The sequence below is a fragment of the Panthera pardus genome, unplaced genomic scaffold (assembly GCF_024362965.1).
Source record: "Panthera pardus isolate Hobbes unplaced genomic scaffold, ASM2436296v1 HiC_scaffold_6, whole genome shotgun sequence".
In the NCBI taxonomy this organism is placed as follows: Eukaryota; Metazoa; Chordata; class Mammalia; order Carnivora; family Felidae; genus Panthera; species Panthera pardus.
Window position 1 is genome coordinate 13,826,561 of NW_026526991.1, and position 19,106 is coordinate 13,845,666.

General features: G+C 45.9%; 1 protein-coding gene across 3 annotated transcripts in view; it reads left to right on the forward strand.

Annotated features, from left to right (window-relative positions):
- LARGE1 (LARGE xylosyl- and glucuronyltransferase 1) overlaps positions 1-19,106 on the forward strand; it is a 540,881-nt gene that overhangs the window by 308,468 nt on the left and 213,307 nt on the right. For all 3 annotated transcript variants that reach the window (XM_019446719.2, XM_019446720.2, XM_053895955.1), the window contains one exon: positions 3,834-4,005. In XM_019446719.2, coding sequence (XP_019302264.2) covers positions 3,834-4,005 — 172 coding nt within the window. The remainder of the gene's footprint in view (positions 1-3,833; positions 4,006-19,106) is intronic.

Sequence of the window (19,106 nt, forward strand, 5' to 3'; positions counted from 1 at the left end):
ATTCCGGCCTGGGCTCATGTTGAGATTAATTTATTCCTGTCTCTCTACCATTCTGTGATGCATCTGAGTGCCTCACATGTGTGTTAAAAATAAAGCCGAGAGTCGGGGCAATCTAATTAGATGGCTCAGCCCAACGCTCTGGTGTTCAGTCTTCACCAAGCTCTCTGGCTTTGATGGTAACCAAAATAGATGAATAAGTTAATCAAAGGTCTGATTAAATAGCACAGCTCTGCCGCGTGGACCTATGATTGCCAAGCTTCAGTTCAGGAAGGTTCTCAGGGGAGAGAAGAAGCTGAGCTGAGTTCCAGAGGCCAGGGCTTTCATGAGGAAGAGTTGTTTAAAGTCCACTGGAGGCACTTACTTGAGGAGCCCCCAGCCCTACAATCTAAGCTGATGGCTACTCAGGGTGCTCACTTCAAAGGAAGGATAACGTGGCTTGGGGAAGGAACACATGCCTTCCCCTGGCGGCTTCTAACTATAACTTTGCATCCTGCTCACTGTGGGATTGTGGGCAAATCGCTCACCTTCCTGTGCCATTTGCCCATCTGTCCACCTGCCCATCCTTCTGTCCGTCCTTCCATTTGCCCACTCACCTCCCATCATGGATAGCATTTTGCATCTGTCATGTAGAAGGCATTGCCTTTTGGTCTTGGCCATCATTCGTTTAATGACTGCTGGATGTATCAGGCAGTCTCTCCAGGTGCTCTCTGGCCCTTCTCCACTCTGCTTCGTGCCCCGTGACGCTGCTACATAGGGCCATGCCTCTGAGCTCCCTTTCCCTCTGGCTTCCATTTGGGTTTGTGCAGAGGGGCGCCCTCACAGGAGATTGGTGGGTAGGAGGGGAGAGAAGCCGAGTGACATGTGTCTCCCTGCTCTGTCCTGTGAGATTGCCACAGGCTGGCCGCGTCTCTCTACTGAAGTTCACTGCTCCTTCCTGGTGGCTTATGTGTATGGCCGCCCTGTCTAGACTCCAGCAGCCACTGGTACCAGCCCTTTGGGCCTTGGGTGGTCACGACCCTCCACTCTTTGTGTTCTCGGGTGCCACATGGTGCCTCACAACTGGCCCTAAATTATGCACGCGCTTTGTAGATAGTTCTTTTATTACCTGCTTTCCTCAGATTACCCAGTTGGAGTGTGCCATTTCCACCCACACCTTGATATAGTGCAGTAAGCAGGACAAGTAACTGCCTCTTATAAGTGACAGAAGCTCAGAAAGGCTGAACAAACTGTCCAAGGTGACATGGTGATTAAGGGACACCAGAATCTGAATCCAGGTGTGCCCGACTCCAGAACTCTGGATCCCCAACCCCCTTTTTGGTATGGAGCAAAGAGGCATGGCTCTCTAAATCCTGGACATGATGAGGGAGATCAGGAGGAAGGGTGGGAGCTTCTATGAGCTGAGGGTCTTTTGTGTACGGAACACTCACCCCGTCTGATCTCTAATTTTTCCGTGAACATGTGATGTAGACACCGCCTCCATTTTACAGGTAGAGGAGCTGAGGCTTAGGTCAACCCCTTGTATGGGACAGGGGTTTACATTTTGCCTTCTGTCTCTGCTTTCCCTCCTCTCTGCTGCCTGGGAACACAGTGTTGGGGGCGACAGAGTTCAGGGTTCTTTTCCTGATGCCGACACGTGGTGAACAGTTTCGTCCATCAGTTTATGTGTTTTCTTTTTTTTTTTTTTAAATTGCACATGTATGCAAAGGACCATTGTAAAACTGATAAGGAGTAGCTGACATGGTATTTTCAAGTACATTGAAGATGAACGCAGAATCCAGAGGGGGTTTCAGAGATGGCCTGGACTGTGTGAGTTACCATAGGGCTCCTTTTTCATAGCTTTCCCAAGGCAGCCTCTGTGTCCCTGTTTTCCTACCATTACTAGATGTGGGCATGTTTAAAAAGAATGCAGGGCTTAGGTTTTCTTTACAACGGTAGTGGTTGCTCATTTTAAAAAGTTGAGAAGTGTTTAAAAGTGTAGGGGTGCTTGGGTGGCCCAGTCAGTTAAGCGTCCACTTTGGCTCAAGTCATGATCTCACAGTTCATGAGTTTGAGCCCCACGTTGGACTCTGTGCTGATAGCTCAGAGCCTGGAGCCTGCTTCAGATTCTGTGTCTCCTTCTCTCTCTCTCTGTCCTTCCCCTGCTCATGCTCTGTCTCTTGCTCTCTAAAAAATAATTAAACCTTAAAAAAAAAGTGTAGTTAAATATATGTGTATGTGTGTGTATAGTATACATATCCTTTTATCTAGAGGGGGACCCGTCATCCCAAAATGACCACTATTATAATTCAGTGCCGTGCTTCTATTTTTTCTTTCTCTGCGTAAATTTGGGTGTTTTCATGTTGATTATACATAGTGGTTATTAAGCAAAAACAATTTTAAAGCTTACTTTTTTTCTTTTAACATCATATGCAAGTTTCTTCTCAGTATATCTTAATCTACATTGCTCATAGCCATTGAATAGTATGCTAGCAAGCTAAAAAAAAAAAAAAAAAGGCATGTTTTCATTAACTGTCCAGTTTAGGGGTATTTGGATTGTTTCTGTTTATTTTATAACATGGTGATGAACATCTTTGGGAACAAAACTGGTTTCTTGCTTTTAAATGTGACTTTTTTTAAGAACAGAGTCCTCAGAATGTCCCTAAAGGGCAAAAGGGAGGGGTATTTTTTTGAATCTTAATAAGGTGGCCTCATTTTCCACTAAAGAATTCCATTGTAAGTGTTAACTTTTTTTTTTAAGTTTATTTATTTATTTTGAGGGAAACAGAGACAGTACGAGCAGGGGGATGGCAGAGGGAGGAAGAGAGAGAGAATCTCAAGCAGGCTCTACATTGCCAGCACAGAGCCTGGTGTGGGGCTTGAACTCATGAAACTGTGAGATCATGGCCTGAGCCAAAACCAAGAGTCAGACGCTTAACTGACTGAGCCACGCAGGGCCCCCCAAGTGTTAACTTCATGAAAAATAAGTGTGTTTTTGCCTCGATGGAGATTCCCCATGGCAGCTAGAATGGGGACCCCACCCGTAGTTACATTCATATATGTCCTGTACCTGTGCAAACTTTCAGCACACTGGTGTTCTGTATTATTTTTCGCCTTGCCTTTGGGTCCCAAGTGGTACTGAGATGTGCGAGTTGCTGACAAGAGTTACCGACCTTTGGGACGTTGGTTGTCCTGTTCTATCATGTGAGGATTTCAGTGGTGGCTCTCCATTGGTGGTTCATTACCGCCTATGGGTGTGTATCCTCTTACTCCCCAATGAAGAGTGCTGCATGGGTCATGACCAAGTCCTTCTCATGTGTTTGAGAAACAGGAAAGGAGCAACACTCATTGGTTTAATTACAGCTCTAAAAAATAGATAAGCAGAAGCTTTGACAATGCCACTGAAGTAGCAGTCTTTAATGACAAGCAGAATATGATTTAAAGAAATATTTCTACATAGGAACAATTAAGTATTATTTGTAAAAATGAGGGTATGATCCAATTTTTATATTTTTATTCTTTTGCACATATTCTTATTTTCCCCAGTGAGCCTGTATACTCTCTATAATAAAGGTTTTATTTAAAAAAATTTGAGCCTAACATTTGAAATAATATTTATTTAATAAATATTGCTTTTCCTCTCTCTTGATTCAGATGCATTTTCTTCCAAAAAACTTCACATGCCAAACTGTACATCACATAAACGTATCTTTAAGGAAATACTCATTTACTCAGCAAATTTTTATTGAATACTTTTTATGTACCAGGCACTATTTATAATGTTTATGCAAAAAATGAATGTAATGATTCTTTTTGTTTTTCTTTTTTCTGCTCCTTCTCTTCCCTGCCTGGTGTAGTCTGAAGTTTCCTGGATCCCCAACAAACACTACTCTGGCATTTATGGTCTAATGAAGCTCGTCCTGACCAAGACTCTCCCTGCCAACCTGGAGAGGGTCATTGTCCTTGACACGGATATCACCTTTGCCACTGACATTGCAGAATTGTGGGCCGTGTTCCACAAGTTCAAAGGTAATTGTACCCCATGTTCCCTGGTATCTTTAAAGGTCTCGCCATGCCAAGAAGAGGGATTGTATTTTTTTTTTTTAAATGTGAGGCCGACACTTAACGGGTCCATACTAATGGACAAGGAATTACAAATCTAGTTAAGTATCAACTCTACTGGCATTTGAAACACGTTTGAATCAAACTGGCATATGTTTGCATTTCTTTAGTAAATAAAGAGGTAAGGTTTATGTTCATAGGAAGAACCCAATTTAGGATGCATTGTAAGAGAGAAACGTCAAATGTGTATATTTTGTATGTGGATAATTGAGTGTTGACTTAGCTGTGTAGAGGCATACATTTATCAGTGTTTTTTTGTTTTTTGGTTTTTTTTTAAATCAAATGATGTTTTGATTGCGAAGAAGGCCTGTGAGGTGGTAGAGATGGGTAGTGATTAGAGTGTTGGAAAATGTTCTTATGGCTTTTGCTTTCATTAATGTTGTGGTTCATCATTTTTAGGAAGTGTATAAGTTTGGCTTTTTATGACATTCCCTCTCATCCAGTTAGTTTTTTCTTAGCTATTGTGGCTCTTGTCACTGCCTCAAGGTATATGAGATTATGTGGTGGGGAATTGTGAGCCCAGTAGGTGTACTTGACTCTGGTGTGGATGCGTGGGAGAAGTGACAGGTTAGCACAAATCTCGGGCTTTAATTCTAATCCCCCCTCCAGATGTCTTTCTTAAAATTGCATTATCTTACAAATTCTTCTCTGTATTAGACAAATGCAGTGGGAGATAAATTTGGGAGTGAGAGGTTTTTTTTTCCTTTTTATTTCTTAGTTTTCTTTTTAAAATTGCATTCTGGCTTCTGTGTTTAAAATCCCTCCTGCTACTTCTCTGTAGCTTCTTATCCTATGAAGGTGAGCTACTACTCAGTGATTTTTAAATCACAGCCGTTTCCTAAATCTCAGGGTACTCCAGTTGGTCTCATGGACAGAAGAGTAAATTCCTCACCTACTCTGGTCTTGGCCTGCTTCTTTCTGGGGGTCTCTTAGCTCTAGGCTAATTGAAAAAAAGTCCTCAGCATCTCATGGGGGAGACACTCTGACCCTCAGACTCTTTTCCCTTGTTAAGATCGAAACATACTTTCCTTACCCATGTCAGTAATGACACTAATAGAGACATCATGTGGCTCAGCTCTGGTCTCTTCTTCATGGAATGTTGGGGGTCTGTCCTTTCACGTCACAAACAAAGAAACTGAGGCTTGAGGGCATGCAGGATTCAGCCCAGAGTTGAGACCAGAATGTGTATGTGTGTTGGCTTCCGTGCCTCTTTTTGAGTTCCCTATTACTTCTGCTTGTTTTTCTGATTACATTGAACTCCTTGAGGACAATTTTCAAAAAATAATTCTAAGATATTCCTACTTTTATGCCAATGTCTAGTATTCAGTGATGTGTTTATTCAGCAGGCATTTATTGCATCCCTACTGGGTGTCCCTGGTATGCTGGGCTCTGGAGACTTCTTCTGAAGGGGATTGGAGAAGGCAGCTGGGAGGGCTTCACAGAGGAGGTGGTCATCATGCTCTCACTTGCCAGAGAGAAGTGGGTCTGTGTGGTGGATGCCGACATTCCCCTTTGGGAGTAAAGGATGTATTAACTCCAGCTGCTGGGATCACTGCCCGCATGTGGCCCTCAGCTACCAGCTGCTTGAAGAGCCACGTGCCTGGGGCCACGTCCCCTTCCTGGAGAATGTGGAGTCTTGCAGAGCCAGCTCTAACACTCCCTGGAGAACCCCTCGCAGCTGGTTTTCTCCCTCTGCCCAGTCCTCTTACCTTTTCTTTTCAGATGCTCTTCCCAAGACCCGCTCCCTAAATTAACCTCCTGCATGCTAACTTCTGTATCAGAGTCTCCTTCCCCAGAAACTCACCCTGAAATATGCATTTAAAGCTATAAGTCTCCCTTGGAGAAATGTAACTCAGCAAAATCACTAGAACAGGTGGTCACTAATTGTAGCATTGTAGCTAGGAAATACCATTTATTCTGTCCCAGCTAGGACCTGCCATAGTGCTGGTGGGGTTTTGAAGCCAATAACAACAATAGCATCATTGTGGTTTTAAGTCCCTCGATATCATCTGTGAACGAAAGGCTCCCAAGGTGCTTGTGGCCCAAGGATTTGGATCCTGGGGTAGAGCAGAGTATATGAGCCAAGGTCAGGACAGGGACCCGGGGGTGGCAGGAGTCAGGGGGGAGTGTGCACTTGAATGCAAGGAGCTGAGTTAATGGGCTATATTTTATTTGTTCATTCTTTCATTGGTTTATTTCTAGCATTTGTTAGGCCCCTGCTGTGCAGAGGAATATATTAGATGCTGTTGTTACCTAAAACGGTCGAGAACACAGCCCCTGCCTTCAAGGAGCTCACAAACAAGGCAGGCTGCATTGTATTTTTATCTATCACCAACAAAGGAATATAAAAACATCTGAGGTTTTCCCATGCCCACTCTAACTTTTCTGGGATAATACGGAGGTGAAAAGAAAATAAGCAAGCTCTTCTCTTCTCCATATGGCACTCTTTTCTACAGCTTTTTTTGTTGTTGTTTTTTAATTATTTTTTTCTAAACTGGAACGATTAGTAGCCAGAACATGGAATAGGAAGAAAACCCCATAGGACAAACTCATGAATGTAGGAAGTTCTGATCCCAAAGGGAGAGTTCCCCTCTCCTGAGGGCAATTGCATTTGGCGTTCTTCACCATAAACATTTTGAGTGACATTGATGTAGTTTGGCCTTGTTAATTTTTCTCTGTTTCACAACGGCTAGTTATCTGGGGCTCTTGTGTTCAGATCACATATGCTTGACTCCTTCGTAACGCTGTGAAATTCCCCTCACCTAAATCCATTTACACGGAGACACTAGTAAGAAGCCTTTTAGAAAGGGCTTAGATCTTTGCTCTGCCTCCACCATGGGAAACTTTGGGTGCCTCTTGGAAATGTCCACATGCCCCCGGAGACTTGACTTCACCTAAATGGCAGGTGCCTCCCTCCCCACCCTTACCACCAGCTGCCACTGCTGGAGGATTTTCAGTGATTCTCAGCAAAAAGAATCGAATGTGCCACGGAGAGCGAGAATGAAGGGCCACCCATTCGGTCATATTACTGAGCTTAATAGTTGCCAGATCATCTCCTGACTGTTGGGAATGTTGCAAGAATAAAAGAAACCCAGCCCCTACCCTGGCAAGTGTATAGTTGAGTGGGGTGGTCGGGGGGAGACAGACAACAAACAAGTAAAATATACAGTATATTAGATGGTGATTAGTGGTTGCTCTGGAGGAAAGGAGATGAGGAATACCTCTGTGTGTGCACACGTGTGTTGCTTCAGTATTCAAATCCAGCAGCAGTGGAAGCTCTTCCAATGGAAGAGTGACATTTAATGGAAAGTGACATTTAAGCAGAAACATGAAGAAGTTGAAAGAATAGGCATGCCAGGTGCCTAGGGAAAAGTGGAATAGTGTCCCAGGCAGTAGGAACAGCAAATGTGACGTTTCGGGAGCCCTGTGGCCTGGTTTGTTTGAGGAATGGGATGGAATGAGCCCAGGATGGCTGGGGGCTAATGGGTCTGGTCACGGAGGTCTCCTTTGTCAGGCACAGGGAGAATTGTGCCTTACCCTTCTGTGATAAGGGCAGCCATTGTGCAGCTTTGAGCAGGAGTGATGTGATCTGACGGATGTTTTGTTTTAAGTTTATTGGGGGCATGGAGGGGGCACAAGTAGGGAAGGGGCAGAGAGAGGGAGAGAGAATCCCAAGCAGGCTCTGTGCTGTCATCACAGAGTCCAGCTCGGGGCTCGAACTCACGAATTGTGAGATCATGGCCTGAGCCGAAACCGAGAGACGCTTAAGCGACTGAGCCACCCAGGTGCCCCCTGATTGATGTTTTTACTGGGTCATCCTGGCTGCCCAGTTGAGAATAACAGGAAGCAAGGAAACCATTCAGGAGACGTGGCAGTCTTCCAGGCGAAGCCTGTTGCTAGCTCAGACCCGAGGGGAGCAGCACAGGTGAAAGGCGTCGTCAGGGTAGGGGTACGTTTTGGAGGTCAAGGTGGTGGGAGGTGAGAGGGCACAGAGTGTGGGACGCCCAAGCCGGCGTTTGGCAGACCCCACCACAACTGCAAGAAGAAGATTTGGGTTTGGGACCCTTTACATTTGAAATGCCTCATTGGACATCCACACGGAGATGCTGAGAAGGAGGCAGGTGAATGAGTGCTTGGAAAGCAAAGGGAAAGTACTGGTTCCTACGGACCTTCTTCTGGTCCAGGCCCTGAGCTCGAAGCTTTGTACTTTTGAAAAGCAGGATAAACTGGGCCCCAGAGACGCTAAATAACTTTTCCTGCTCAGAGAGCTATTCACAGCAGAACTCAGCCCTGGACCATCTGGCTGTGGAGTCTGCACTCTGCCTCCTGCATTTCTGGGCTTCCTGATGGTGAGGGGGCTGTGTGTGTTCCAGGGCGGGGGGGGGGGGGGGGGGCTGCCTTTAGTTCGGCTGTGACTGCTGATCCTGAGTCACCCACCACCCCTGAGTGCCATCGTTTTACTGCACAAATATTTGGAAACACTATCTGATTTTAGCAATACTGGAAGGGGCTGTTAGGAAGGCATAAATAATAAATGTACCCCCATAATCTGAAGCTTTTAGAAAAACTCCATGCTGCGTGTTCAACCTAGTATTTTTAATTCTTGAGAAGAAATGCCTTCCCTGTAGGAAGAGCATATGGCCATCATGTAAAGTTCTGGCCCCAGAACAGGTATGGTCAGAGTACCAAGCACAGGTGGGTATTGCCCTGCTCACCCCCATGGTGCCACAGTGTGGGTAGGTATGTGATACCAGTGGATATTTTTCAAGAGCTAACAGACTCACTGTGGACCAATTACAGCTAACATTTTTAAGCACTTACTCTGTGCCAACCACTCTGTTAAGCACTTTATGGTGAAACTCATTTAATCCTTACAACACTCCCATGAAGTAATTATTGTTAATGTTTCCATTTTAAAGATCTGGGAACTCACGCTTAGGGAGACAAAGTAGCTTGCCCAGCACCTCAGCTCCTAAATTGTAGAACTGGGATTTGAACTCAGATGACCCGACTCTAAATCCAATACCCTTTACCCTGCACCTACACTCCCCAGGGGAGCAGATGGAGTTTAGAGTCTCTGTGGAGAGACCGAAGCTAGAAACAAGAAAGCAGTCTGGGTGACCATGTGAACTGGGCTGTACGGGTGATATAGGCATCCTGAGAACAGAGGTGTGGAGGCAAAATCAGGGCCATGGAGAAGTGTGGTTTTCCCAGGATTTGAAAATAAAATTTTGGTCTCCAGAATCCTGGCCCAGCTTGTGACATCCCAGAACATCATCTTTAAAGTAGCCGTGAGCCCCAAGAGCTCTACTCATGTGCTCATCATGGCCAGTAGAAGAAGGCAGAATCGGGGTCGCTCTGTGACCATGGTGGGTTAACTGACTTCTCTGGGCTCAAATGAACCAGGAACAGTGCACGTCTTTGTGAGGAGTGCACTTTCTTCCCAGGTTCCGCTTTCTCTAAGGACTCCCACCGGAGTATGGGATGATGGTGGACATCCTTAAAGTGTGTCTGCTCCATTACTTTGCAGCTTTGTCTACAAAGCCCTCCTCGGCACTGGGGTGGCTGTAAGGGTAAAATAATGTAGAAAAGCTGAATATGAAAAACCTTGAAAGTATGACTTCTGGAAAGACACTTGTAGAACTTTTGTGATTATAACCACTTGCCTTGAAGGAGTTTTTAAACACTCGTAACATTTCTTCCAGTGGGTCAGGTCTATTTCTTATCTTGTGAAGGCTGCCCCTCCCTTCTCCCTCCCTCCCCTCCCTTCTTCCTTGTTCCCTTCTTTCCTTTTTCCCTCCTCCCCTCCCCCTTCTCTCCCATTTCCCCCTCCTTGCCCCCTCCCCATTCCCCCTCCTCCCCCCTCTACCATTCCTGCCCTTTTCCCCTCCCCCTTTCTCTCCCCCCTCCTTCCCTGCTCCTCTCCTTATCTTCTCCTTTCTCCCCTCCCCCTCCCTCCCTCTGTTAACGGAACTGGTGGAGTAGGAAAAGCTTTAAAGGAAGATCTCAAGTTTCAAGTCCCCGCTGGTATGCTTATCAGTGGGATGATCTTGAGGGGTGGGGGGGGGCGGTCATTTAACCTCTCCACGATGCTCCCTTACCTGTAGAAAGAAAACACAGATGCCACCTCACAGGGTTGTGGGTTTGAGGAACCCTAGTGCCCAGTACACGCTTTTCCTTCCTTGTCTCGTTATTTTTTCCTTTTCCTTTTCCTTTTCCTTTTCCTTTTCCTTTTCCTTTTCCTTTTCCTCTTCCTCTTCCTTTTCCTTTCCTTTCCTTCCTCTTCCTCTTCCCTCCTGTGTCTACTGTTTGTCATATCCCATTTGCCCCTTTTCCTTTGACTTTAGATCCTTCTCCTTCCCTCCCTTCACTGACCTGCAAATAAAGTTCCACGCTCCCCTCCCCCTTCAGCTGACTTACAGGGAGTCAAAGGGCCCATGTTCCCTGAGTAAAGCCAGCCCTCCTTGGCCAGGCCTGCTCTGGACAAGGTACCCCTCACTGCACATCTGTTCCTGCCTTCCTAGAGAGGCTGCTTGGCCCCAGGGAAGCAAAGCAGAAACTTTGAAAGCTATGAAGTTTCAAATCAGGTGCTTTCCAATGACTCTGGCAGCCTGTGTCTGTGTGGGTGGTGCTCTGTTAGTGTGGAAGGTGCTGGGGTTCTGCTGTGATGGGGTGAGTCTCCTCTGTGGGGTTTGTGTTTCATTTTAGGGTTCAGTCAAAGGCTGGGGCATTTTTTTTTGTCTGTGCCGTGGTTTCGAATGTTCTCCTGCACTCCTCCTGTTCGTAAAGTTCCTTGCTCACCACCAGTCTTCATTGCTTTGTTTTTTAACTGCTAATTCTCAGCTGGTTTTCCGTGTGGAAAATTTGAGGGCCCTTTATGTCCTCACCCACTTCCTTCTTCGAGTCTGTTGTCCTGTCCGTGCTCCCTTCCATTCAGAGTCCAGGAACTAGCTCTTTTTAAGTTTATTTTTATTTATTTTGAGAGAGAGATACAGAGCAAGTGGGGGAGGGGCAGAAAGAGAGAGGGAGACAGAATCCCAAGCAGGCTTTGCACTGGCAACACGCAGCCAATGCGTGGCTCGAACTCACAAACCCACCAACTGGGAGATTGTGACCTGAGCCGAGATCAAGAGTTGGAGACTCAACCAACGACTGAGCCCCCCAGGTGCCCCCAAGAACTAGCTCTTGGCTTCTCTCACAAGCTCACGGTTCTTCCCTTGGACAGGCTGAAATGCTCGTCACTGGCGGAACGTCAAGGGATTCTGTTCCTGGCAAAATTGGTGAAGACGTTTTAATTATTTTTCCCATTAACTTGGAAGGGGATGTGCCTTCTTTCACTATATTAGAAAAATCGTTTGACTTCTCTGAGCTTCCTTTTTGCTGTTGTTCTATGAAAGTGGGGAAATAATTTGGCCATAAACACCCCCCATAGGTTTTATTTTGGTGGTGAAGTCAGGAAATGGCTCTGCCTTGCATGCTACTTAATCATCAATGATAATTCCCTTTCCCATCTGCGTCTTTGTTTTCTTGTTCTTCAACCAGCAACTCCTGAGGAGTTAGGGGGAACAGAAACCCACCTGCTTCCCTGCCACCCCGTCCCTGTCCTTCTCTCTGCCTCCGTGTTCATTCATCCACTCATTCTTTCGTTGACTCCTTATCTTTTGAGCCTCTGGGCCCGCCTCAGGCTTGGGAGAAGAAAATCGTGAATAAGGCAGACCCAAGTCCTGCCCTCACGGTACTAATTTCTAATAAGTGCTTTTCACGTGTCAGGCAGTGGGCTATTTCATTTAGCATTCATAAAAGTCTTTAACTGTCTTGCTGAGATCATCCAGCAAGTGGCAGAGACTAGACCGAAGCCAGGGTGGCCCCAGAGCCCGTGCTCTTGACCACTGGATTCTAGATCCAGCTGAACACACGGTTACATAAAATGTGGAAAGCACCTTGAAAGGGAGAATTCGGGGTGAGGTAGGATCACATTTCAGGGAAGGCAGCCCTGGTCTGGTGGGCTGAGGGAGTCAGGAAGGCTTCTGGAGGGAAGAGGCATGGTGACATTAGCCTCCGTGTCACCTCCCAGAGAGAATGCCACATGCAGATCCTGGAGAGAGAATGGTGCAGACAGGCATTGAAGGGAACATCAAATCTCCTCAGACAGACTGGGAAGGCTCCTGCCTCTGGTCCTTTACTCTGATGTCCCCCTGCTGGGGAATGCTTATTCCTAGCCTGCTCTGTCCTGCTGCCCCAAGTCCCTACGAGTCTTGGCTCAGATCTCAGCTTCTCAGTGAGCTTCTCCTGATTGTTGCCTTTAATCCTGCAACCTGAGATGCCAGCCTCTCGCTCCCACCCTGCTCTTTTCATGTTTTATAGTAACTGTCACCTTCTAGTCTGTCTTGCAAGGATTTACCAAGATGGCTGCTCCACGCTACCCACTAAGCAGCAAAGACCTGGGTACCCGGATGCCTCTGGCTTTACCTGGTTGCTGTGTGTCTTTCTTGCTGATGCATAAATACTGCCTTTGTCTGTCTTGTTCCTGAGACATTTCCAGCATCCAGAACTGTGCCTGGTAGATAATAGGTGCTCAGTTAATATTTGTTAGGTAAATGAACAAATAAAGCATATGATTCTAGGTGATTTGCGGGGTGGAAAGTAAGAGAACTAGGAAGGGTCTTCTAAGTTACAGCTTCAAGTTTTATCCACAGGTAATTAAAAGGCTTAGAGTTTCAGGTAGAGAAGTATGCTCAGATTCTCAGATTGGAAAAGACTTCTTTGGCTGCAGTGTGGGCAGTGATCCAAAAGGTGAGGCACGAAACCCATACCTTGAAAGAAAGTTGTGACAGTATGCGTTGGGTTGGCTACTGCTTCAGTCCAAGCAGGACATGTGGCCTATGGTAGGATAGTGCCCCTGGGAGCAAGCAGAGGACCTGGATTAGAGGTGAACTAGGAAAGTTGAGTGGATAGCACCCGGTGCCTGGAGTTCAGGGTGGAACATGCAGAGACAGATGAGCAGCTCTGAATCTTACAGCAAAGGTCTGGGCTGGAGGTATCTTTAGGTGTTTCCTTTTTGGTATTAAAATAGTGTTCTCACTGGGCTCTTACAGTTTCCTTTTCTGAACTTCCTGGTGTGCCCTAGTGTAGCATCTGGTTTTCTGTTTTCTGTGGTTCCTGGTTTCTGAAAGGAGAATGGCAGGATTTGCTGTCCCTAATAGAAGGCTAATGAGCAATCAGCAAGCACCAAGCAGGGCGAGGTGTGGTTGGCAAGCCGTGGTTAGTGAGCAGGAGCGACAGGGCGAGTGCAGAGCTGAATTCATCCGAGAAAGATCCCCGACCTTGCCCTGATTGTGCAGCACATACCTGGAGACTGAGGGTACCTCCTGCTGATGTGGCCATGTGTTCTCAGGCCAGCCATACCCTATACATCCCCAGGAGGCCCCTGACTGGGCAGACGGGACCTCTGTCAACTGCGTGGCTGTTCCTAAATGCACACGGCTCCGGGCTCTCCAGGACACTGGGAGGCTCCCAAGAAAGAGGAGGAAAGGCACATTTCTAGAAGTGGCTGTGAAGTATTCCTTCCCTTCTTCCCTAATTCACGTGTCCACTGCCAAGGAGTGGGACAAAGACATCCAGGCCCTTTCCTTTGGGTGGGTCCCCTTTCTACCCTTGGTACCATCTCAAGTCAAATTTCCTGCCTGTAAAATGGGGATAATAATGCTGCTAGGGTATTGCTGCGTGGGTCGTGTGAGATGTTGCACGTAGAGGTTAGCTCAGTACCTGCAGAGTCAGCACTGACCGTGTGTAGCTGCTGCTGGTACTAATATTAGAGTCATTTTGTGGCCATCCCAGTAGGGCAGCTGTTTGGGGACCTAAGATTCAGGGTGGGAGGATCTGGATATCAGAGGAGGCAACCTTAGTCCTCTGTGAGTAAGGCGCACTCCCCAGATAGCCCGTTATGATCATGGTGGAGGAGGGGAGCCTGGGAGGAGGGTCCTGGGGGAAGTCAGGGTTTTGTCCTAACTGGAGAGCATCAGCTACCTGTCTCCGTGGGGAGAGCACAGGCTCTCCCTGTGGAGTGTGCCAGTCCCAGGACCTGGGTCTGAGGCTGGCTCTCCCATACAGCTGGCACGTCTGTTGCTCAATCTCAATGGGAATAACAGTTGGGAGGCAAAATATGTAATTCACCTAGTGCTTTGTAGGTATTTGTTATATTAGCTCAGTTTTTCCATGCAGGGGTTTTCACATTTTACTATCTGCAAAATTGAGATGTGTGACTTACAAAAGTAATTTGCCTGATGGTCTTTTTCTCCTGGAAAATGTTTTGATATATTCTATAATCAGTGGCCTCTTAGAATCCAGAAAATATGGTGTTATTATTTTTTCTAGCTTTTTCTCTTATCGTGGAGTGGTAGAGGAGGGACAGAGTTTGGGTAGGGCTGTAGACCGGAGTTGGGAGGTTGATTAGAATCAGTAAAAGAGAAGGATTTGCGGGGGTGGGGGGGGTCTTAGCAGGTCACTCTTTGATCTCCTGTTATTGTATGGCCACAGGGTGTGTGCTGTTGCTATTTTTGGTGAACACCTTGCTTGTGGCTCCCACGTTGGAATGGTTACCACCCCTAACAGGCCCTTCTGCTGTGGAGACTGACTATGTGTTTCCTGGAAATAAAAAATATGTTGTGGGCATGGAGAAAAGGGGAGGTCATCAAGTCATGGAACGGAAACATTTTAGGCTTTGAAAATTTCAGAAAGAGCTATCAAAAAGCTTAAGCATCAAACCCAGAATTACAGGAAACTGCTCTGCCCAGAAGTCTTTTTTTGCTCATTCAGACATTCAGTAAATATTTCCTGAGCACCTACTTGGTACCAGACACACAAGCGATGCTCTCTAGTGCTCAGTCTATTAGAAATTGATGCGACTAATTCATTCTTCCTTGAAAAAAATCAGATCGTTCTGATTTTTTTTTTTTCTGGGAACACTTTAGCAGTCTGTGTACCTGCTGCCCGCTCAGGGCGGGACCCCAGACTCGGAGAGGGCGCAGTGCACTGGGAGTGCCACTAGGTGGTACCTGCCATTAATGTGAATTATTCAGGTTGCTTTTCTTTCAAGTTAGCTGATAATCAGCTACCTTGAGGCAAAGAGATTTTGATGGTGAATGTAGCTTTAGTGGATGCATAGAGGATATACGGCTGTCCTGGGTCATTCTGGGGGAAGGGAGGGAGGGTGAGGGAGCAGGTTGGGATCAAATAAAGGCATGAGAGAGAGAGAGAGACAGCTGCAGAATAGGCAGTAGGAGGAAAGAAGCAAATACCTATTGAATGAATTGATGGAGACAATGACAAAGCCCATCTTTGGAATCATATGCTCAATTTTTTTTCTTGTTTGCTCTACAAGTATTTTGGCTAAAGGGGCCTTACATGAAGGGTAGCTCTAGGGTGGAGAGGCCCTTTTCTGGTATCAGAATTACCTGTAAGGTCTTCCCAGATTTCACATCACCAAGGCACACTCCTGTCCCCCACACTGGCCTGGACATCACCAGTGATCTGAGATTCATTGCCTCATGCAGTGTTTCTCTAGCTTGGTGATGCTGAGATTTGGAGCTGGAGAACTCTTTGTTGTGGGGAGCTGGTTCTGTACATTGTAGAGGTTTAGCAGCATCCCTGGTCTCTACCCACTAGATGCCAGTGACACCACCCTCCCCAGTTTTGACAACCAAAAACATCTCCAGGTATCACCAAATGTCCCCTGAGGGGCAAAATCTATCTTTTTTGAGAACCCCTTCCTTAGTGGCCCACCATTACTGATGAAAGTGTATGGGCTCAGTCAGGCATTGGTGGTGATGGTGGTTTTAAGTGGTTGATAATGAACGCTCAAAAGGAGAAATAAAATTAGAACTTTCTATAACTTGTTTATCAGTTCCTATCTTGGAAAACTCCCAACCAAATGCCCTTTGAATGACTTTCTGAATCATTCCTATGTTCAAGCTCCTGTTCTATATGCTCCAGACTTCTTTTCCTTTGTTTATCCTCAATGCTAGCCTCGAAGATGCTTGAACCATAAATTTTCTCTTTTTCTAGGGCTACAGATAGAGTTGAACAGCCAGTACTGAATTTCCTTTCTCAGAAAATAAATGAGTGCATTCATTCCCCTGTACCTGGAAGGATACATGATACTAAGGGAAAGTGTGATTGAATTAACCACACTCAGATGCATTCATATCCATAGGAGGCCATGATCCTGTTAGGACCCACTGGAGTTTACCATCTTCCCCCGAAATTACAAGAGGGACCAACTTACCCCTCATCTACATCCTCACGAAAAGAGGAAATCGGTGCATGTCATTCGCTGACTATTGGAAGGACACAAATTTTTTTTTCCCTCCGAAATGCATATACATAGATTATTAGCAGCATCTAATATATGACAAGGACGGACATGGCCTGTCAAGGAAGACAAATAACTGTTCTCTTCTCCGCAAGGTGCGCTGGGCTTGCCCATCTGGAAGAGTGCAGTGGGCAGAGGTGTGTGTGCTGATTCCTTATTGAGATGGATGGAGGGGCCATTTAAGGGAACACTGTCAGCCAGCCTAGGACCAGGTAGAATTACCAGCTTCCCTAGAAGCAGAGGGTTTTTTTTTTTTTTTTTTTTTTTTTTTCATTCACAACCATCTTCATTAGAAAAGGAAGTCTGCTTTCTGTTTTTTCGTTTGCCTTTTGATTGGTCTCAGAGGCAAAGAGGTCACGACAATTTGGGGCTTCTCTTCTTTATTCCTGAGATGGCAGAAGAGACCCAGGTTGATGCCACGATGCTAAGAAGTCTTACAAGATTAAAAAGATTCCCCAAATCCAGCCACTGAGCATTTTTATTTTTGAAATGATGTGATACTAGGTTTTCAAAAAGGAGGAGGCAGCCTTTGAAGGGCCTGGGGGGAGCAGGGAGGAGGGAAGGGGAAGGAGGAGGGTTGGTTGGTAGGGATGGAACTTACTTTTTTTTTTAAGTGAACTTTAAAATTTTGGAACAATTTTTGAGTTACAGAAAAATTATGGAGCTAGTACAGAGTTCCTGTACGCCCTGCACCCTCTCTCCCTTATTATTAGCATCTTACATTAGTACGGTACATTTTGGGGGGCAAGTTGTCTTTTATTTTATTTTATTTTATTTTATTTTATTTTATTTTATTTTATTTTAGGGAGAGAGAGAGAGAGTGAGTGAGCTCCAGTGAGCTGGGCAGAGAGGGGGAGAGAGAGAGAGAGAGAGAGAGAGAGAGAGAGAGAGAGAGAGAGAGAGAATCTTAAGCAGGCTGGACATAGGGCTCAATCTCATGACCCTGTGTTCATGACCTGAGCTGAAATCAACAGTCAGATACTCAACCGACTGAGCCACCCAGGTGCCCCAGAACTTGCCTTTTTACAAGCTGCCTGGTACCGTCCAGACTGTGCATGCAGCCTAGATGGTCTACATACATATGCTTCTTTCATCACAACAGTCTTGACAGAGGGATAGTCCAATCTCAGTTTTTTATGAGAGTGAAAACCCAACACTTAAAGAGGTTAAATAACAGACCCAAGTCACCTCACTAGTACATGGCAGGACCACAAGGATAGCCTCTTTCCTTTGTCAATAAGCCCACAGGTTTTTCAGCCCTGCTCCTTGTTGGTACTGAGCTGTGAGGACAGTGAGTGATACACCTGCCTTCAGGGAGAGGACACTCTCATTGAGAATTAGAAGGGCACACAGCTCCTGAGAAAGGACTGTGGGCAGAGATAGGAGGGCATGTACCAAGCACAGTGGCGCCACCATTGAGAGAATAGTTAACTTTGGGGACTGGGAAAGACATCACCTACATCATAAGATAAATTGGTTTTGTGCATTGGTTAGAGTATCTCCACGAAGGAAGAGGGGAATGGGACATTTCAGGCAGGAAAACAGAATGGGCCAAAGTCATGAGACATGAAACAGTATGTATGGTGTGTTCTTTAGACTTCAGGGGGTTCCCTGTGGCTGGAAAATTAGGTCAAAGAATGGAGCATGGGAGGATGGGTTGGAAATGTGATGGAAGATTGAAAAGTAGGCAGGAGCTAGGTCATGGGGGGGCTGGCATTGGCATTCCATGCCATGGAGTTTGGGTTTATTCAGAAGATAGTGAGAATCCATTGACTGTCTCTAAGAAGATTGACCAAGTCAGACCAGTCAGTCCCCAGTATGAAAAGGTGATGTGCTGTAGTAGGGGAATGAATTGGATGGTACAAAACCAAAAGCAAAATCCAATTAGGTGGCCATGTCAGTAATCCAAGTAAGAAATGATCATTGCCTGGACAAAGGTAGAGGTGGGATGCAATGACAGAATCAATTAGAAATGGATGGATGTCCAGATACAATGTGATACAAGAGAGAGATTTGTAGATGACTCTTGTTTCACAATTTAGCAGATTGGGTGTGAATACAAGAGGAAGCATAGTGCTGGGTGAGAAAATGAGTTCAAGTCTTCTATGTGTGATATGGTCGTGCTAGTGTCAGTACTGGAGGTTGATGTTTTAATGGTAGCAGATGCTTCCTCATAATATACTGCATTTATGCTCCACTGTGGTAGAGGTCCTGTTTGCTCAGCATCCATGTCCCCCTTCCATAAACATCAGCAGAATGTCTTTTTCTTTTGAAAACCTTGCCTCTTCTTGTGTTAATTGATTTTCAGGGGTGGTAATCCATCCCTGGCTGCAAAGTAAGGGCATGAGCCAGTTCTGGTCAGCATCAGGACCCCAGCCATCTCCCTGGCTCTAGTGATTGATTGGTTCACGGTGGTTATGTGCCCCACGCTGAACCAATCAGAACATGAGGCCAAGGATTTTTTCTGGAACTTCTGGAGAAGATTTTCCACTCCAGTTGCTAAACTATGAGGAGATGAGACTGGAACTTCCATCAGTCATTTTGCCACTGTGTCAGGGGCTCCTTGAGACCGCCCCTAGATTCTGTGATTTCCTAGGATGACTTACAGGACTCAGCGTGAGTCATACTCATGGCTATG